The sequence below is a fragment of the Carassius carassius genome, chromosome 14, assembly GCF_963082965.1.
Source record: "Carassius carassius chromosome 14, fCarCar2.1, whole genome shotgun sequence".
Taxonomy (NCBI): domain Eukaryota; kingdom Metazoa; phylum Chordata; class Actinopteri; order Cypriniformes; family Cyprinidae; genus Carassius; species Carassius carassius.
This window is the reverse complement of record NC_081768.1, coordinates 15,123,124-15,145,548: the sequence shown is the minus strand read 5'-3', so window position 1 is coordinate 15,145,548 and position 22,425 is coordinate 15,123,124. Positions and strand designations below refer to the sequence as shown.

General features: G+C 37.8%; 1 protein-coding gene across 5 annotated transcripts in view; it reads left to right on the top strand.

The window, feature by feature from the left end:
* sertad2b (SERTA domain containing 2b) overlaps positions 1-22,081 on the top strand; it is a 32,967-nt gene extending 10,886 nt beyond the window's left edge. Inside the window, exons 1-2 of one of the 5 annotated variants that reach the window (XM_059566296.1) lie at positions 9,645-10,028; positions 19,277-22,081. In XM_059566296.1, coding sequence (XP_059422279.1) covers positions 19,281-20,396 — 1,116 coding nt within the window. In that variant the 5' untranslated portion in view covers positions 9,645-10,028; positions 19,277-19,280 and the 3' untranslated portion in view covers positions 20,397-22,081. Of the gene's footprint in view, positions 1-9,644; positions 10,029-14,977; positions 15,297-19,273 lie in introns of those variants that run through there. The other 4 variants (XM_059566295.1, XM_059566299.1, XM_059566297.1 and 1 more) reach the window with 4 other exon arrangements.
* Positions 22,082-22,425: the final 344 nt, after the last annotated feature.

Genomic DNA, 22,425 nt, shown 5'->3' with positions numbered 1-22,425 from the left:
GTGTTGAAGAGGATCCTGGGAAATGTAGTCCCACAAGAAGGGAATAAGATGTAGAGAGTTACAGGCATGGATATACGGTGGATAGTGCTTGTAAGAGTTGTATTTATTTTATTTTATTTATTTTGGAAAGAAAATACATAATTCATACAATAATTTATCCAGGATGCACAAAACGGATTTAAAGTGACAGTTACATTTACGGTTATTATAAATTAATGTTCTTTTGGAGTGCCTGTTCATCAAAGAATTCTTAAAAATCGGTTTTCAACACTGACAATAATAAGAAAAATAGTTTCATTAGCACCAAATCAGCATATTAACCTATAATAGTAATTGATGCTGAGAATTCTACTTTGCCATCACAGAAATAAATTACATTTCAGAATATATTAAAATAGAACAATATAGTAAAATTGTAATAAAATTACACAATATTATTAGTATTTGTTAATAATTTATATAAAATATTAATTATTTAATATTTTATAAATATTAACATTTATTCAAATGTGAGTTTTATCATTTTGTAAAACTTTTTGCGTTTTTCAAACTGTTTAAATTAGTTTTTACAGTAATTTTACAGATCTTACCATTAGACACTGGTGTTATTTTAAAAGAACATTACTACAAACTACTGTTTCAATATCAGATTTCTCGATTTCAGTTGTCAGTAGCCTCGTGGGCAGCAAGCACACCGACATACAGCACTGTTGTGCTTCAGGCGTCCCGAGTTTGGGTCCCAAGCTCTTTGCCGATCCCATCCCCCCTCTCTCACAATAATGGCAAAAACAGCAAAAATTGTAAAAAAAAAAAAAAACAAACAACAAAAATAAAACTATTCACCTGTTGATTAATTGACCATTTTAGAAGAAAAAAAAAACACGCTTATTGCATTTGAGACCTGTTTTACTTTGTGCATAACTTACATCTTTAAGGTGTATCCTTATCTTAAATGTTATAAAACCATGGCAGTATTTTAGATTTTGCATAAAGAATTGTCCTGACACTAAGTTAGTTCAACTTCACAGACTTCACTGAACGAGTGCATGTTCAACAAAGGGAGGACTATAGATTAGGAGCTCAGTAGTTCTGACTAAAATGTTCAGCACGAGATTCATAGTGACTGTAATATTTGTGTTGTAAAGTTGTGAGTCTGGACCTTAGTTATTGGAGCAGCAAACTCTCTCCATAGGGGTCTTCCTCCATCCATTGTAAATAGACAACTCATACGCACCCACCGCAAAGATCACGCCACTGTGCTCCTCGAACAACCACACTGACCAGGCTGAACAATGTACCCATAAATGGCCTGGCTCAAGGGAGTCTGGACTGCAAATGTGTAATTATTGTCTCATTTTTCTGTTTTACAGGACATAAATTGGGTCATCAAACTCTGAATTTGGCTAATATTGATACTGAGAACATCGAACTGTGATCAGTGATTGTTGGTGTAGCTCTTATCTCATTATCATATCTCATTAGGGGCTTTGGTTCAGGGTTGTTCAATCATTTCATTACCCACAATCCTAAGCACTCTGGTGCCTTTCATTTTTCTGTGTCTGATGTTCTTAGTGACATCTGTGGCTTCATTCTCTTCAACAGGCCATGTCAGAGGGAGCAGACACGGCAACAAATGCTGAAGTGTTTTCAGCAAGTAAACAGAAACTAAAATAACTGAAGCAGTGGACCACAAAATACCAAAATTAAATAGGGGGGAAAAAAAGAAGAACATGGAAATTTGGATTTAAGACATTCTTTAGCAGCTCCACAAAGAGACATGTTGAATACGTAGGTGCTGGCATGCAGAAGCCCTAAATACCAAAATGATTGCTTTTTGCTATGAGTTTTTTTTTTTTTATTAAGACATTCGATCCTTTTCATTTGAAATCTGCTGTTTTTCGCTTCTTTTTCTTCTTCTTCTTCTGTCATGTCTGTTAGTTTGAAGCCATGTTGGTGAAAACATGTTTTTTTATGACTCAGACCATCTTCAGCTGTGACTAATATTAATAAATTCATGCCGTCCGTACCATGGATCAAACAACTGTACCCTATCAAACAACTGCTTGATGTGAGAAAGACAAATATCCAATGTTTAGAGAAAACAGTTTCAAAGTTTGCAGACAGTGCAATGTCCAACGCTGGAATGTTTATTGAATTAGTCAGCCGGAGAAAAAAGGCAAGTCATGATAGGAGAATGTTTGCCGTCAAGTGTGACCACTGTAGAAACGTACCTGTTTTCTGCAATTACTGTCTCTCTCAACATGGGTTTGGTACTGTTACATTAGTCGTGAGTCTATGAATAGCACAATAGGAATGCAATCATTCATTGGGCATTAAGTGCACAGACACACACCAGAAAGACTTGCTTAGTTTTCGTGCTCGCCCATGTAATTATGTTTTCATTCAAGCACATTATTTACAGACATTATGGCAAATTACTCACAAGCACACGTGATAAAGTTTTGATGGAGCCAGTGTACACACTCACAGACACACTAAGAGAAAGTGCCAGTGACAAATATGTGAGTGTACAACAACATTGAAAAATAGAAATGCACTTGTCATGTGGACTAAAAAAAGTTTAAATGCAATGATATGAAATATTTAATGTGGTGTGGAAATCTCAAGTATTTTCCTTACACCTTGAATACTTTACATGTGAGAATAATCTTAATCTTTATTGTCAATAACACTCTCAAATATATAGTTCACTGTATTTTTTTAAACAAATACAATGAATTACCACATTATGTTTTACAACTTTGGCTTGGCATTAAAAAGGTCAAATTATTTTAGATTTTAGGAGGCCTATTGACTCTAACGAGGGTCTTCTACCTGATATCTTTCCTGTTTTATGTTTTACCCCCTTAATTTTGTTTAGATATAATAATAAAAGATTATGCTTAATTTGGTTTCCTTTTTAAGAAAAGTCTTTTTTTGGTCCCACTTTATATTAAGTGGCCTTACTATGTACTTACATTTAAACGAATCGTTTGGTACAGTGTTATTGTGTACTTGTACATTTTTACATTGTACTTGTATTTTTAAAAATACCTGTGTGTAATTACATCTATAATTACTTAATCTCTGTTATTACATTTATAATTACACTATTGATCCATTCCTTACACTTTAACCAACCCATACCACTAAACCTGTCCCCATATCCCACCTCATTATGCCTCCCAAAAAATGTGTCAAAATGATTTTTGATTTATTCAAATGAAAATGATAGTCATTCAAGTCATTGCATGAGTTAAAGAATTTCAAATAAATTAATAGATGCAGATAAAACAAAGAGTGTTGTGTCATTGACCCTTTTCCTTCATATTCATGTTGAATTATTATCTCTTTATTCTCCCACAGAAAATTTCCTTTTAGTCATGGCACCAACCTTTAATGAAATATCTTCCTTTTCCTGCCGGATTTTACTGAATATGTTCTGTGCCAAAACATCATGCCATTAATGTAGGACCTTTCCGCTCGTTCTGGGTCTTTGTGTCCACTCAAAAATTTGGCTCCCAATAAACACATCTTGAGCGTTTTGAAGTTCTCCAGCCCCAGCCAGGAGAGTCACAGAATGAAAGAGAAAAACAGCATGATGTATGGTGTCCTGTCATATATGGAGTCCACTTCCAAAACCACAACCATCACTGCATTGGTTTTGCTCCAACCCGGGTGTGTAAGTGTATTTATTTGAGCGTATGTTCATGTGAGACGTGCAAACCTACTAATGTCTGGAGGAGGGTTGGAAAATGCTGTGTTATATCAATATTGTTCTGCATAATCACCATGGAAATGGGATAAAACACAAGTGTGTACACAAAGTTCAGCCTTCTTTCCATTTTTTTTTCTTAAAGCACAGCACGCCTCATGGCATGGCCTGCTGTTCTTTGCTTAATACACAGCACCTTAGGGAGAGCAGTGATGGATGACTTACAATAACCCTTTTTCATTTATCTTCTGTTTCCTTGCTATTGAAATGGTGATTGTTATCCAGCGATCGCATTTTCTGTTTATTTTAAAATAACTGTTATCACAACGTTGCTAGTAGGCTTTCTTGTAAATTCCTGCGCTTGCTCGTCTTAAGATGATCCCTATAATTAAATATGCAAGTTCTTTGTGTTTCTGCTCTTTATCTTGTCCTCTCTTCTTTACCTACCCACTTCCTGCAAGGCAAGAGTGTTATGCACACACATTCTCATATCTCTCCGTTTTCCCTCCAGGTTTCTCTTTCTGAAATGTTGCATGACTCAGGGTGTGCAGCATTGCTCTGCACATGTATGCAGTAAGAGGAGTTGGGTCGTGAGGGTCTGATTCTGATGTGGAGGCGGTACAAGAGGGAAATGCGATAACCTTGGCCATAGGGAAAGTGGGCAGCTGGATTCGCATAGGGGAGATTCATGTCATGCTTGTCTGACAGCCTGGCACGTGGTGCACCTCAGACATGGGCCAACCACAATGAATAATAAATAAATGAAGAAAAAAGGGAATCAGATTTCAGACCGGTTTTGACTTCTGACCTTCCATGGCCACTACTGGCTGGGCAATATAGTCAAGAAAATATTTTTTTACAGACTTTGTTGCCAAATGTTTCGAAATAAAATATAGCATTTTTAAATAGCTGAAACAAAATATATTGAAGCTTGATTAATATTTTATTTATTTATTAATTTATAATCAATATACCACTGAATGGTAATAACCAGTAATCTTTACTTGGATATATTTAAGAATATATATATTTTAATGTACTGTATGAGCAATGTCACACAGAGAACTTTTGACTTTCTTTATTCTGAGTCATGACAAATAATTGAATCAGTTTTAAATGGAGTCAGTGAAACAGACAGTTTAGATGAACTCTTACTTTTTTTCTGTTTTACATAGAGCAATGGATAGTACTTTTTTCAACCCCAGTGCTATTGAAACGTGTTTTAACATGCTCATACTCATGAGTCATGAGACAAGAAAAGATATGCGAAACTTATGTAATTGCACAGAAACTTTAATTTTTTTAAAAAAGAAATACTTTTGTTTAGCAAGGTTGCATGATCCAAAGTAACAGTAAAGTCATGTTACAGAAGGTTTCTGTTTTAAATAAATGCTGTACTTTTGAACTTCCTATTCATCAAAGAATTCTGAAAAATGTTAAGCAGCACAACTGTTTTCAACTGTTCAACTGTTTTGATAATAATAAAAAATGTTTCTTCAGGTAATCAGCATATTAGAATGATTTCTGAAGGATCATGTGACACTGAAAACTAGAGTAATGACTGCTGAAAATTCAGCAAAACAAATCCATCCCAGAAAATACATTTACATGTCATGTTTGAAGAAAACCTTTTTGTTTTGTATTTGTTTGTAACTTTATTTTTCTTTAACATGTGAACATAACACATTTGAATAAAAATAAATAATTTTTAATAAAGCCTAAATGTAGGCTGCTGTAAGGAAAATGTAACACACACACACACACACACATATATATAAATACTTTTTAATATGATGTATAATTTTTTTCCATATGGGATTCTTTCAGGCCACTGATTTAAACAGGTATTTATCAATGGCCGCAATCAGTTATGAGGTTAAGATGAGGGAGCACCCCCTGCTGAAGTGTGTCTGCATGATAATGAGCCAAATTAGACAATGAGGGAGACAGATATGCCAAGGGTACTCAACGGAGTGTAGTGGAGGAGTGGAGTGGACTGTGGTGTGGAGGGGTGGGTTTAGCAGGAGTTTAGTCAGGGCCGTTTCTGCTGGCACCAGAACCCTGTGTCTGTGTCACTGGGACCCTGAAGAGGCTTGTAATGAACAGCACTGCAATCAAGCAGCTCTTTTATTTGCATGACTATGTGTAAAAGAGCAGAGTGATTTCACACCACTTTTGGTGATATCAACACCAAATATCTGTCATCAAATCATGAGTAGAGGGCTTCATGTTTTACCTCAGTGATGCATGACCTGTTGTTCTGAAGCTTTTCAATTAAAGGGACAGTTCACCCATGAATTAAAATTCTGGCAGTACTTACTCACTTAACACCCTCATGATGTTCCAAACCATTCTTGTGTGGAACCATAGAGAAGATATTTTAAAGGGATTTTTGTCCAGGTTGTTTTGAACCCCATTGACCTTCATTATATGGATAAAACCATTCTTCAAAATATTCTTTTTTGTTCCACAGAAGAAATTCATAAAGGTAAGAATGACATGAAGCTTAGTAAATTATGACAGAGTTTTTACTTTTGGGTGAACTGTCCTTTGATAATTATCTATCCATCTGTCTGTGTACACTCTTAAAAATAAATGTTTTATGTTCTTCTGAAACCCCCTTTTGGAATCTTTATTTTTAGAACTGTATGTAATAAAAACTTTATAAGAGTTTTGTTTGTTTGTTTCTCAACTTAAATGGGATAGTTCACCAAAAAATGAAAATCCTGTCTAAACTCTCAATTAAGTTGTTTCAAAATGAGTTTCTTTCTTCTGTTGAACACAAAAGAAGATATTTTTTAAGATTGTCAATAACCTTTTAGTTGCTGGTAGCCATTGACTTCCATAGTTTTTTTCTATACTATGTGAGTCAATGGCTACCAGCAACTGTTACACACATTCTTCAGAATATGTTCTTTTGCGTTCAAAAGAAGAAATAAATTCATACAGATTTGGAACAACATGAGATTGAGTAAATGATGATTACATTTTCATTTTTAAGTTAACTATCCCTTTAAATACAAAAGAGTTGCACATCATAGTAGGATTATCTCAGGAAATAAAGCAGTTGCTCATTATTGGGTAATGACTCATATGTTTTTTGAATGGATGCCCACACTGTTCATGCCATGTTCAACGCTCTTGCTGAAGAGGCAATTGTTGGGATGTTCCCACAACAAATGATCATACACAGTCACAACGTATAAGGCAGGCTTCGTAAAGAAAGGCAGGAGCGATCCGGAGGGAGAGAGAAAGGGAGGGGAGAGAGAGAGACAGGGAGATGGGGGTAGAGAGATAGAAATGGGACGGGCTGCGCTTCCTTGCTTGTAGTGTGGGGGAACAAAGGGGATGTTGTAGATGCCGCCCAGCGGCCAGCACTACTCTGTCCTACCTCGACTGCTCACTGAGCCATTTCCTGTTTTTGACCTGAAATCTTTATTTAGAACCACCCTTCTGCTCAGCTTTCTCCTCCTCATTTATAACAACACGGAGATAGACACAGGAACACGGTTTCACACCACTGCTTTTTGTCTCACATTCACTCCAGTGCTGTTTTAATGTGGGAAATTTCAGAGCCATAGCTCTAGAGAAGTGTGAGACGTGTATGTGGCTTCAGATGTTTAATAAAGTTAGTATGTTTTGTGCAATTCACTGTTGTTTTTGTTTGTGCAATATGTAAGACTTTCTCTAACATTTGAGCAGGCAACATCCTAAACCTAAGCACGCTGCTGACTTAAAATAGGTGAGCGTTGTGCCTGCCGTAATGCCTCGTTGCCAAATACACTGGCAATGGTACATGAACGGTGTACGCTGTATGGAAATGTGCCCTGTGTTATTGCAGTGGTGGCAATAAATCACACTGCATTGCTGAAGTGTGCAAACTGTGTTAGTTGGTTCCCTTGGAGAGAGAGTAAAGTTTATTTATGTGTTTTGAATTGTGTATTTACTTTGGAAATAATGCTTAATTGCCACATAAATACAGGGAATCAAGTCTAAAAATAAATAAGGGCAGACGGTGAAGCATTTTATTCCCGGATGATGCATTGCTTAAAAGAAGCGTGCAACTTTTATGATCTCATATGTCATCTCGTGTCCAGTTTAAAATGATGTGTATTTATATCTGGCAGAACAATCATTAAGATAATTTTAAAGGATGACTTTTTGCATCAGATATGCTTGATGCTGGCAACAAATTTGTGAACTGTTTATTATAAATTTAAATCATATTGTTTGATTTAACTGTCTTATGTTTAACTGTTATTATACAGCTGGAGTATTAATTTACAGGGTTACAGTATAAAGCAGGTTATGAGTAATGCAGTGCTTGTCCTTGCCATGTGGTGGCAGTTCGATAGCTTGAGGCCTCTATAGGATCATCAGTAAGGTCATACAGTATGCAGCTGTTGGGAACGCATGCATATTGCTCTCTAATATGCTCACTCTTCACAAACAAACCCTTTTTCATTATATGCACTCAAGAACATCTTTTTTTAGCCTTTGTATGACAGTACACTTTGGTATCACATGGATTAAAAGCATTAAAAATTCAGATTTGTTGTATGCATTAAAAAGATTTTTTGTAATCTTTTAACGATAAAAAATTCAGTATTCAGTGGTGTCCAAAATTTTGTACACAACCATTTTAAATCATGACCCCCACCCGTTACAAAAAATGTCTAAAAAAAAAAGTAAAATAAAATCATGATTTGAACACATTTTACAGCATGGCAGTGAATAATCACAATGTTAACACAAACTGTCATGTTGACTGCATTCCTCATGCTCAGCCTTCAACCCTGTTACTTAACTAAAAATGATCAAACAAATATTTTCCTTCTCTTGCTAGCCTGTACTGACCGACAGCTTAAATTAGGCTAAAAATGCAACCCTATTACGCATACTTCTGTAGTTTTTATTTTATTTTTACATTTAGGCTATTTTATGTTTATTATAAGAAACATATAAAAGTACACAAATCTGGGATTTAAACGGTCACACATTTGAGTAAAAAATCTAAACCCCCTAGAATAAAATAAAATAAAAATGTTTATAAGCTTAAACTAGTTTTGAATGTTGAGAAAACTAAGATTATGCTTTACTCAAAATCTGTTGTACAAAAATTTGTACTTTGTACGAAATGACAAACTGGCCCTCATTGTCAGTGAGGAGGCATATACATTGGCTTATTTTTATTTATAAGTCTATGCTGGATATGCTTCCATCTTATCTTTGCTCCTATATGTCACCTAATGTAAGTTCTTATAATTTACGCTCTGGTAATATGTACTTGTTATCTGTACCTACAGTTCGTACAGAGCTTGGTAAGAAGGCTTTTAGTTATGCAGCCCTGTCCACTTGGAACACATTACAGTCTGAATTGCAATTGCGAACTCTGATTTCTATTGGTGAATTTAAGCAACGCATGAAAGTCTTGGAAATAGATGCCATCAATTGTCACTGTTTTTAAATTAATCAAATTGTTTTAAACCTATGGTTAGTATAAATTGTACTTTTAAGTAGTCTGATGTTGATGTTGTTTGTTTATGTATCTGAGGATATTGTTTAAATGTCTCTTGTTGTTGTGTATATGTTTGGTGATCATATTTGTAATTATGTGCTGTTAAAATGCTGCCATTTTGAGCAGGTCTCGTTTTAAATCTCAATGAGATCATCTGGTTAAATAAAGGTTAAATAAAAAAAATAAAAAAAATAAAAAATTAAATTTAGTTTGACCTGCTGAAGTTGTCACTTCACATTTTCTGCAGACTAAGCAGAGCTTCAGGCGCTATTAGGTTCAGATGAAACAAGACATGTCTACTACAAAAACTTTTGTCAGTTACATTTCTCTACGTTATAGTAAAGATAGAATAGGATCATGTCTCGAGACCTATTAGGCTGCCTACTTCATCACAGACGCGTTCGGCGTCAGTTCAGCTCGCGCAAGTGTCTCGCGACGCGCCCGTGACGCTGTCTAGGAAGGCAGCGAGATAGTATTTGAGTCAAAGCCCGAGAGTTAGTGGGTGGACGCGTGGAGGCTGTGCTTGCGTGTGTAGGGGGTTGGACTTTTCCGAGGCCAGGCTCTGTGTAGTCGAGTTAAAGTCTCTCTCGACGTCATTCGCATTGGAAGGCGTATGTGTCGGTCATAGTGACGGACTCCGGGCTCGCGGATAGTCTCCTGTCCTTTTCTCTCTCCACAAACTCACTGCCGACCTTTCTCATCAGCTTGCGAGAGTTTTATCGGGGCCGACTGTCACCAATAAAACAAAGATCCATCCCGATGCTTCAGTTTATTCCTCCACTTGAAGTAGACGAGGTAAGCGCGGAGCTTATTCATAAATAACTGAGATCATGAAAGTGGCGTGGAAACGCCGCGGCGTCACTGATGTTGCACATAGCAGAGGCAACAGTCATACGTGTATTCGCGCATTGTTGTCTTTCTGTCGCTGCGATCTTAGGAAAGTTCACATTCATGTCGCAACCCAAGGCAGACCCGCTCTATAGACGAACCGAGTCGCTAGTTGAGTCAAATTGAACCTCTAGATATTTCTAAATCTTGTTATGGTTGCGCTCTATATTTTTTTTTTACTGATATTAAAGATATCGATCCGATTGACTGACTGAAGAGCTCGGCTCTGAGACAGAGATCCAGACAGACACTTTACACTAAAATCGGATGTTTTTTTAATCTTAGGTAAGAGCATGATGTTGGGCTTTACTGTATCTGTAAACAATTGTAACTAATTAAAATAGAAAAGCTACATTTTTGTTTAGTGATTTTTAACTAAAATCAAAGTGACAGCATGTTTATTACACTTTGCAACCACTTTGAATTTAACTGTTGATGACATTGAAACTCTGAAATGATTGTAATATGTTAAATGAAGTTAAACTTTTTAAAAGTTTAATTTTTATAAGAAAAAGCTTAAGACACAACCTGCAGCAGTAAGTTTATAACTGTGTAGTTAAGATACTATGTTGTTTTCATCACTTAAACTGTTAATTCATTATCTTTACTGTAAAGAAAATAATTCTGTGGCGACTCACAGCAGAGGTTATTTTGTAGTTGCTATCCTTGTCAGACACACTGGCATTCAAAGTCCGAATAGCTCACATGCACGCACACACTCAGTAAATTCAGAGGATCAAGGTCCAGTTGGATTTTCTAGTGATTGCATGGTTCACATTAAGCAAAGTAGATCACAACCCCTGTTTTCGTCAGTCTGAGCGTTGTGTGTTGCTGTCTTATTTCCTTTAAACGAAAAGACTGACTCTGTGACATTTACATGTTGCACTCTCCGTGTCATCTTTAAATGTGCACTTCCTTCCTGCAACACAGTCACAGAAGAAAAATGAGGTTTTGTCCCTCATCTAATTGTAAATGTCACAAAGTGGCACCATTCAGTGTCCAGAAATCACCTCGCTGACTTTTTGAAGAGTGAACATCAGAAAGTCGTTCTTTACCAGTACATGTTGATGGGCCACTTGTGTTTTTCCTGTAGGGTTTACATGGCAAAGTTGGGCTTATTAGTTAGTCTTGTGAATTAAATAATTTTCAGTTATATACTATTACTTTCAGTAAAATAGCCTGTCTCACAGTCTAGTCTCTTGAAATGAGATATGATACTGTACCCGATTAGTGAAAAGAAGAGTAACACCAAAGAAGGAAGACTAATAATTATTGTTTAATAGTTTCATTTCCATCACCTGTTGCTTGAGTTTTATTTTCATTTAAATGGTGTGTGTGTCTGTGTGTGTGCGTGCCTATCTTACACTTTCACATAGTGCTCCAAGACTTCTGCCTCTCTGGTCAAACCGGTTTGAATTGGGTTCCTCTCTCAGCTACTATTTAGCTGTTTTTTAACAGGAGTGTGACGTTTAGGAGTTTTAATCTTTCCTCTCTTATATTGCACTCCCAATTTTTGTTCACCATATATTACAACACAGCTTAAGTTTCTCCAGAAACAGTGGAATTTTTTAAGGAATGGTTTTAGTGTTAAATTACTCTTTCAGAGTTTGTTAGAATTACTTTATTACAGAGTGTTTTCTGTTAATATACGTGCATACTTTTCATTCATACATCCTTCATTTATGCATAAAGTATCCGACAAAGTGAACATCTTCAGTGTTAGTGTGTACAGTATATGTGCATGATACAGTATTTTGCAACATTCAGAATCGGTGCCTGTGGGAAATCTGTAATGTAGGTTTTCTTGTTACTCTTGCTGACGTAAAGAAGCTTCTCTGAGTGTGCCGCCTCTTTGCTGCTTTCTGAGACTGAGATCCATAGCTCTGCCTGCTCTGAAGTGTGTCATCCACTCCGTCTATCCTTCATTTATGAGAGACTTTTGTAAAATTGCAGTTTTATGCTGGTTGTTAGATGGTTCTGTTCATGGTTTCCAAAAAAAAAATATATTAAGCAGTACGGATGTTTTAACACTGCACTGATAATTAGAAATATAGTTTTTTGAATGCAAAATCAGCATATTTGAATAATTTCTAAAGGATCATGTGATGCTGAAGCCTGAAGTAAAGACTGCTGAAAATTCATCTTTGCATTACAGGAATAAATCATATAAAATATTGAAAGCAGAAGCAGTTGTTATAAATTGTACTTATGTATCACAATATAATGTTTTACTGTATTTTTGACAAATAAAATCAGCTTTGTTAAGAGAAATCTTTCAAATTCCAAAATATCTATAATGTAACAGAATTAAATCAGCCATTACTCACTCTTTTTACATATCGTTACTAGTTATGACTCACAGTGGCCCAAAAAAGCTGTGACAAACGGACATCTTATCTGCTAATTTGAAGAGCATTAGTTGCAGAATGAGTTTACATCAGCTCTCTTAGACACTGAAAGTAAAGACAGACAGCTCTAAAATTTTACATTGCCACACAGTGCTTGCTTGCCTAGTTACTGATGTTTTGTTTTATTACATTTCAGTTTTGGCCAACACAAGTGAGATCATGTTCTAGAAAACTGCAGTAATGCAACAGATGCATATCTGTCCACTTTTAGTTGACTGTCTTTAGTGTAAGACGTCATGGTCTAGTAAAGCTTGTACAACAGGCACGGGTGAGGTACAGTACAGATACAGCATGCGACAGTTTTACAGACATTTTATTTTGTTAGTTTTTAAGATGTCAGACTGTTGTCTGACCCCTGCAGCTTTCACTCGGTGCTGTGTGAGAATGTTGCGTCTGGGCCTTCTCCATCAGTCTGTCTCAATCGCTCTATGTTTACCGTCTCACACATCTCTCTCTTTCTCTCTCTCTCTCTCTCTCTCTCTCCATCTATCCTTTCTCCCACAGCCTTCTCTCTATCTGTCTTGCCTCTTTCCCTGTTTCTGTTAGTCTCACTTTCTTACTGTTTTGCTTGTTTGTTCAGTGTTATTGAGCCTTTATGGGGAGTTCCCATTTAAATGACACTCCATCTTTGCACTGCAACAAATTACAGCTAGTACAGAGCCCAGGAGGAGCGGATGGTGAAACGTGCTGGAAATGTTTCTGTACAATAATACTACAGAACTGAGAGTTTCTCAGTTTCTCCCCTCTCCTATCATCATAATCATCATTGAAGACCCCATTAAAGCACAGTTAGAGTTTTATGAAAGTTAGTTCTTACTCCAAAATGTTGGCAAAAATCACTTTTGTTTAAAATATGCAGTCTTTCTGTATTTTTGTGAAATAAACTAAATCAGTTCTTTAGAATGAGAATGCCCCTCCCCTTAATTCCAAGTGCCAATGACCAGCAAGTAGTGATGGATGGATGGATAAATGGATGGATGGATGGATAGATCTACATGCATGTGACTTTGTCTACATTCATGCATTTAATTCTGCAGGTGTTTAAGAGCTACAGACAGAGTGAGTGATTGAGTAAGTGTGTATGTGTGTGTTTGTGGGAATCAGTACCCTCCGGATCTGAAATAGCAGTGTGTGGAGGTGAGGGGGGGAGGGGAGCTCTAAAGCACAGGCATGGAAACGTGCAGATCCTGTTACAGGATCATAATATCACTGAAAACTCTGCTCTCTGTGCTCCATCCTCTCAGCAGCACTTGCTCGCCTGCTCACACCATCCTTCCTGCTGCAGTCTCGCACTCCATCTCCACCAGTACACCCAGTGCCGAAGCTCCAGCATCACAGCCGGTCCCTCATGTGCAGTATGTGTTGTGTGTAGGATTGGAACAGAACGTACAGCCTGCTTAGGAGACCTGACATATTTCCAGACTCTGCTCTGACAACTCAGTCAGAGCTCTCCTCCCGAAGGCCTCTTCCTTATTTTTTTACATTAATTCCACCATTATCCGGTGCTGTGTCTCAGACACTTTGCTATTGGATGGGATCTAAGTTGCGCTTCTGAAGGTGTCCTTCAAAGGTGGGACTGTGCCAGCCATTTTTTCAAACTCTATAAAGCCTGTCTTGCACCAGAGACATTTTTTGACACTGTGTTTTTTCCTGCTCTTGGAAGGTTTTCACTCAGGGTCATTGCTCAGTGCTGGTGTATTAGGGAGCAAAGAGACAGGTTGTCTGTTTATGAATGTCTCTTTGCGTGAGGGAACACTGTGTGCTGCCCCAGCACTTCTTACTGAGGAGAGCTCAACATTCCCCTCTTTTTCCTTCTCTCTGGCTCCTCCTGTTGTCCCCCTATGGTTAATATATCCAGGTCAGTAGCCAGTGTACAGGTTGTCCAGTCACTCTGGTAAAGGTAAGTTGCAACTGGCAACCATAACGAGTCAAAGAGTCTTCCCTCCTATGTTGTCTGTCTCTTTGGTTGCGCCTCATCATAGTTCTTAGTTCCCTATGATGTGAATCGCTGTATCTTAAACACAAATTTGGACACTAGCAAAGGCCTTCAGTCCTCTAAACATTGAGACAGTGATAATTCTTTTATTTGATCGCAAGATTAAAAAAATTATAGTTAAATAGTAAAAAAAAAAAACCCCGGTATTCATCAACAGCCCCACTAAATAGCATGCCATTGTGCATATTTGTTATAGCTACAACAAGAAAAATTACTTAGTGGAATACATAAAGCTACATACATACATAAATATGACTATAATAAATATATATATATATATATAAATGAACAAAAAAAAAAAAAAATAATAATTCCTGAGTAATAAGCGGATAATAATAATTAGGGATGTGCACGTAAGTAACAAATCTGTATTAGTTTTTATGATGCTTTCTGGGAACTTGTAGTTGCATGTTTCAGAGCAGTGGAATAATTCTGACAATAGAACCTGACTGGCCTAGAAACTCCCTGGCCAGTGTACTTCTGAACTAGGGAGCAGAAGGATACACACTTTGACCTTTCACGCTGAAGATGAAAGTAAAACGATGGAGCGAAGCAGAAGCAGTCAGAGGCACAATCAGAAGGAATGTGTAGGGTGGGGCGGCAGTGGCATTTGAGCGCTGCAGACAGTCGTATCCACTCCTCAGCGTGAGTCACAAGGACATGTTCAGCTGCCGTGGCATTCCTCTGTGTGGATTACTGTGGGAAACTTTATTTGCTAAAGACTTTCTTGAAAGCTTCAGACAATGGCATATAGTTCTAGGGCCACTCTGGGTGAGTTTATAGCCACAACGAAAGACTAAACAGTTTGTGGCACTCCATGATGTTTGCCTGTTTTTTTAACAGTTACATTTTTGTCTGCCTCTTTGAATCACTCAGATCTGAGTACACATTTGTTGTGACTTGTAGTTGCATAGTGTAAGATGCCATTTTTATTATTTGAGTCATTCTAAGACTTATTATCTGTTACTCATCCTTGCAATACCCTTTTGAAAACAGCCTGAAATTGCATCCTCAACTTTTAAGCAAAACTCTAGTCTAACATTTTTATGGATGTTACAGTTTTAAATCTCGACTATCATTTTTGTTCTTGTCTATGTCACTGTTCTTTTATTCTTTTATTTATTGGGTTCTTTTTCCATTTCAAACTTGTTTTAGTGCTCTTCTCATGGCTTAAAGTCTTAAATATCTCTCTAGATATTCTGTAAACTCAATAATTTACCCAACTCCACCTACCCCGACTAAATTTACTGAACCGGACTGAATATTATTGTAAATCTTGTTTACTTGTACATAAACCCTCCATCTTATGAATTATTTGCGTGCTCTGCATGTAAACGCCATGCTTTGGAATGCACATCCATCTCCAGCAGACATAACCTGTTTTTCTCTCCAGCTAGTCGTTTATTGTTTTAGAATCATCATCTCAGAAGCAGCGCAGTGAAAGAAAAGAAACAATTCTTTCTTTAACTTTCCTCTGCTCCTCTTTTCCCCCAAACTCTCTCTCTCTCTCTCTCTCTCTCTCTCTCTCTCTCTCTCTCTCTTTGTCAACCCTTTGGGTGGATTCCCAGCTGACTGTGTTCGTCATGGTAACAGGCAGCAAGGCAACAGGCCCAGCCACTTACACTTCCTGAGTGAGAAGAGCTGCCTAACAGATCTGCGTTTGCGTCTGCGCAGAGTGTGTGTGTGTGTGTGCAGGGAAGGCTAGGGTACGTGAGGCTGTCAGCCTGTATTAGGTTCAAACACACTGCAATGCTGCCTACTGCTACCGGGCTTGACTTTATGCTAATGAGGGGAGGCCTCAGGAACGGGCTTCCTTCTCTTTCTGTCTCTCTCACTCACTCCTGTTTGCCTGTCTCTGTGCTTTCCATGTGAGCTAGAGAGAAGACTGATCTGTTGTTTTAAATAACTTGTACATGTTTTACTCGATAAATAACCCTTATTCTGACCTTAAAGTTTGTTTAAAATCAAAATCGACTCTTTACTCTATTAATCCATATTCATAGTCTTTCTGTGAATGACTCATTGGCACTCTTTATTCTAAAGGAAAAAATATCAGTCTTCATAATCTTTCATGAAAATTTTATAACTTCTGAAAGCGCTTTCTTTCTCGCTGATATCACCAAGTCCTCCTATCGACCGTAGTCAGGTAAACACCATAGTTACTGGTTATACTGTCTTAAAGGGACAGTAAGTATTTTCTTTCTTGTTAAAAAGTTTTATATTGTAAGAAGTACATTTTTTTTTTTTTATGTTTGAAATTATGTACACACATGAGGTCAGGACATCAGTCATATCGGGAAATTATTTGGATTATCTTGTCACATGATCTTATTCTGAAGGATCATTTGACAATTTAGCTTTGTCATCTCAGGAATTAATTACATTTTAAAAAACGTTATAATACGAAACAGTAATTTTGATTTGTAAAAATCTCATTTCTAAAAATAATGCATTCTTGTTGAGTATGAGAGGCTTCTTTCAAAAACATAAAAAAATTATCTTACCGACCACTAATTTTTGAACATTAAGGAATGTTGTATTAAACTATTAAAAAGAGGTGGCGAATGCTGTTCTAAACATGCTAGAGTATCACAGAATTCATAAAATGTATTAATGTAGTACAACTAGTAGATTATGGTGCAATAAATTCAAAAGGTCTTGAGTCCAGTTCTCTGGAAACCCAAATGTACGGTATAATTTGAATACAGTGAAACACGGTTTGGATAAAAGCAGGCAGCAAATTAGTAAATTAAATTTAAATGAATACTTCAATACATGACAGAAACCTTTCATCAAAGGATCTTTTTCTAAAATAGTTTCACATTTGAGTCACGCTACATTGTAAGCACAGGGAAACGTTCCAGTGTACAACTTGTTTTTCAGTCCATCTGTCAATGGTGTCTCCATAACCCCAACCATTCTTCCTCTCTCCTTGCAGAGCAATGGTGAAGTAGTGTACTGTTATGTTACGGTGGCTCATGTGATCTGTTTTAAATCTCGTAGCATGAACCTAGTGCACAGTAGATGAGAACACAGCTGCCTAACATTCAAAGCTCAGCATAGGTCACACACTCGCTCCTCCTCTCTGTCCCCTTTTGCCACCGAACACTCAGCTGGATCCTGTCTTCCTGCAGCCAGTATGTGTTTAAACAGGGAGTGATCAGGGCTTTGGGCTCGTGTGACACATTCTTACCGTGAGTACTTACTGAAAGTCTGACACACATTTGCCTCCCTCCTCGCTGCAGCACGGTTCAGGAAGGAGTAGTCAGAGCTGTATTCCTGTAAATGCTCCTGCAGTAGCAGCTCATGCAGTACAGTTATTTCCAGCAGAACGTCTTTCTCCGTAACTCAAGGGTGAATTCTCGTGCTTAGATAGTGTTGTTGTTAATGTCCTGTTCGAGATGCTGTGATTGCATAAACACTGTGTGTATTTCTGAGTGTCTTCCCATTCTGTTACCTTATCTGAGTTGTAACGCGAGGCATTTTGGTCACTTTGCGACGAATGCACAGAGACCGTACGGACTCTCACCCCAGCGGCGGCAACGAATGCTAATATGACAACAGCTTGCAGACCAATGTCATAGCAACCAAGCTTCAAGCCACCAATCTGTTAATCGAAACAATTTCTTGTATTTTTAACCAAGTCTGTTTGGTCAACTGGGTCATACAAACTGTTGTATTCATCTATTGGTTATATAGTTTCAAAAATGTTTTTATGAAAATGGCCATTTACAAAACACTATTACAAAAGCTTTTATTACTTTTATACATGACATTGGTATTTTTGTGAATCATCAACATGTCAGGCCAAGATTGAGTGATGTTCTGATGCTATTTCCCCTGGCGCCTTCTGTACTTTCCTGTAACCTTCTTCACCATGATTTCAAATAAAGGCAGAAAAGCCTAAACTATCAAAAAAATGTTATTGTGTTATTCTGGAAAGTGTTATTATTTCAAAGTGAAATGTGCAGTTTCTGTGAACTAGCGGTATCCAGCAGAATAACAAAAATAATCAAACAGGTTCCCCAAACTGACCTCCTAACTGCTATTAGTCAGATAATCCACCAGCCCCGCCCCTGAACTCACCTCATTGGTTGAGCCAGTGCTGCTTTGGTCAGAATTCTTAAGCAAACAGAGCAATATTTTGATAGTGCCACATTGTTTATACTTTTTAGCAGATTTAATGCTGCAATCCAATGCACCAGGAAAACTTGTACCTCTGAGTCAGGCATTCGTTTTTATGACATCACGCATTCAAGTAGGACTTGGAAGTAACCTAAAGAAAACAAAATAATTATATTGTGATAAACTCATCTGAATTCAAAATTATTAAAAACATTTACTATTACTTTAATATATAGATATATTTATTTATGTTGTCTTTATTCTAAATCAGTGCTTCATTTCAGCCTTGTTTTAAATCAACACTCCCATTCCAATGTCACATTTCTGCAACTCTAGAAATTCTAGGTTCCCACAATATGATATTTCAAACTTCATTTGAAGGCCACATAACCTAAACTTGTTGTTGTCTCAGCATGTTCAACTGCCATGGAGAAAGTATTACACACCTTTAACATCTCAGTTTCTAGAAATGAGTGTATTTTTACCATTAGTTATTTTTCTGTAGATCAAGAGATTTATATGGAACTAGTGCTGAGTCATAAGAGAGAAAAACAGCAGTGAGTCATAAAGGTAATGAGTGGCTGTATGGCTAACACTCTCTCTGTCTCTCTTTACTTCCTAAGCAGATATATGTTGGGTAAAGGGGCAAAGCGGAAACTAGATGAGGATGAAGAGGTGCTGGAAGGCAAAGCGTTGGCGGCAGGGGCTGGAGCGATGGCCAACGGGCTCTCGAAGGTCTCCTACACCCTGCAGAGACAGACCATCTTTAACATGTCTTTGATGAAGCTGTACAACCACCGGCCCCTCACCGAGCCAAGTTTGGAAAAGCGCGTGCTCATCAACAACATGTTGAGGCGCATCCAGGACGAACTGAAGCAGGAGGGCAACCTACGACCGATCTTCTTCCCCGCTTCCCCTCCTCCAGACGACCCTGTAGATGAAGGTTTCTGCGAGGCGCAGCCTGCTTTCAGTGTGTTGTCCATGGTAGCTCCACCGATGTCCCAGTCGCTGGCACTCTCCTCTCCGGTCCTTACATCGCCTTCGCCAGTGCTATCAAACCCAGCGCCTTTGGAGGCCTGCCTCACCCCAGCTTCGCTTTTAGAGGAAGACAGTGTCACGCTTTGCACATCACCCTCTCTGCTGGCTCTTCCTCTTCCACCAACTCTTCCCAGACTCCCTTCATCTGTGGCCAGAGACAGCTTCTCTTCTGCCCTGGATGAGATTGAGGAGCTCTGTCCTTCACCCTTACCTACAACTACATCAGCGCCTGGTGCTACCTCCCCCTCGTCCCTTACTGTGTCCCTCCAACTGCCATTGTGTCCCCCCAGCTTAAACTCAGGGGCCTTGGACTCCAAAGACTGCAGTAAGCCCTGCAGCCCAAAGCTTGAAGGTCTGGTCCCGCTGCCTGAGGAACGCTCTGCAGTCCCTAATGCACCAGAGACTCTTCCTCCTAACAGCCTGGACATGAGCACCTCACCCTCTGCCTCGTCCTCGGGCTTTCTGACAGACCTGGCCCTGGACGACATCCTCTTTGCAGACATTGACACCTCCATGTACGACTTTGACCCCTGCACCTCGTCCTCGGGCACAGCCCCCTCAAAACTGGCGCCCATGGTGACTGCAGACGAGCTCCTCAAGACTCTTTCGCCCTACAGCGGTGGCGCTCCTGCTGTCAGCTCGAACCAGCCTTTCAAAATGGACCTAACCGAACTGGACCATATTATGGAGGTGCTTGTGGGATCATGACCAGGTTTGGAAGGGAACTGGGGAAGAATGCAAAACCAATCAAAGAGTTTTTAAATATGAACTGAGAACGAAAACTAAAATCACTTTGTGATTGTTTGGGGGCTTTTTTGTACAGTTTTGTGTTTGTTTCGTTTTTAAAAACAAAGGAAATTGTCCATTTTAATGGTAACGTTGTCCAGTACTACTTCTCAACACTGTGCATGCACTGTGCTTGCCTTTCCCAAAAATGAACATGAAGAAATCTTACAGAAAACACTTTGGCTTCTAGCAGATCTGAGTGCCTTCATCATTTATGACCACTTGCTAAATTCCTGTTTGTTGTCTTGTCTCAATTTCCTCATCATCATTTCCAATCGAACAAGTTGGATTATTAGAAGAGTAGCGTCTCTCTTTCCCCATCTCAGCATACAGCTGCAAGAATGTGGAACGGCAGCATATTTTTCTTTCAATTTCACAAAGCACAATGAGAGCAACTTGGTTATTTTATTAACTTTTTTTCTATTCAAAGCTGTTTTATTGCTTTTTAGTAATATTTAAAGTAGTCTGTTAATATGTGGTCATTTATTCATTTTTTTCGTCTGCTTCCATTTTAACATTCATTAAAGGGATAGTCCACCATTTACTCACTCTCATGTCTTTCCAAACCTTCATAAGTTTTTTTGTCAATATAATGAAAGTCAATAGGGTCCAATGTTTTTTTGCACCCTGTTTACCTTTTTCTAAATAGCTTTTCATGTTTCACAGAAGAAATAAAGTTACAGGTTTGGGATGACATTTTTAGTAAATTATGATAAGATTTTAATTTCAAGTGAACTACCCCTTTAACATTAAATTAGTAAAACATATGCATTTCTGAAATATACACATTTATGAAATATGCTTTACTGGATTATTTATACATGGATGTGTGTAGTGGTCAGATATTTACAGTCAACCAACCAAATTTCTTGTGTTCTGCCAAAACGGCTCAGATTCCATGTGTTTACATCTCAGCTGGCAATAACTGAACATGTCTTCTGATGCACATTGTTTTACAGATACATTTCTTTGATAAGCCAATGCTAAAACCCCTTTATGATACAAATAATGTATGCAATCAATGCTTTTCTGATCAGTAATAAGCAAACTGTCAACTTTTCTCAGCCATTTCCTTTTTTATCTGTCGTAACTTCTCTTTTTTGGCCTTTGTTTTGGCTTCATATCATCACTCAGTGAGTGGCTGGTTCAGTTTTAATGCTACACTAATGCACAACAACAAGGTCTATGCATGTCTGTTCATGCAAAATAGAAAAAACAAAAAACTGTACCAGGCAAGAAATTTTATGGTTGCTATTCAGTGTTTTTTTTTTTTTTTTTTTTTTACTATTTCCATCATCATCATCATCTGTTTGCCAAACATTTCTTTCATATACATCTCTCACCAGTACAACGGTACATTTCTGTTAACATACTAATGCATGCAGGATTATAGCTCATAATTGTACAGATGTCAGATGATTTTTGTATGGTTTGGTCTTATTTTATCTTATTTATACCATTGTTTGTTTGAGTTTTATTAATGGTATCTGTTCATGTTCCAACCAGACTCTCTCTCTGTTGTCCTGCTGGGTTTTAGTGTTGTTTGGCCAGTAGAAATGATTGCTTTACATTTAGGTGGAGTTTAGTTATGCACAGGTTTGATGGAAGAGTATAAACCACTGATTGATCAGATTAGGTTTGGAAGGATTATTTTATGTGCACCTGACATCAAAGGAAAGGGACCATTTATCATATCAGCTGTATTAGATTCACATGGCATTTGTCGCACTAAACTATCTTACAATAGTAATGTTAGATATACATACCGACAAAAACTGTGCATAATATGCCTTCCTGGTAAGAATCAAAATAAAAAATTCAGGGTGCAATGTCAGAGATGGAAGAAAACATTTATTTTTAAATGAAATATAATTTATCATGTAAGTGTGACCATAAATAATCTGGGATTTGAACTTCCTGTCACAGAGAGGTGAAAATTTAGATTGGTACC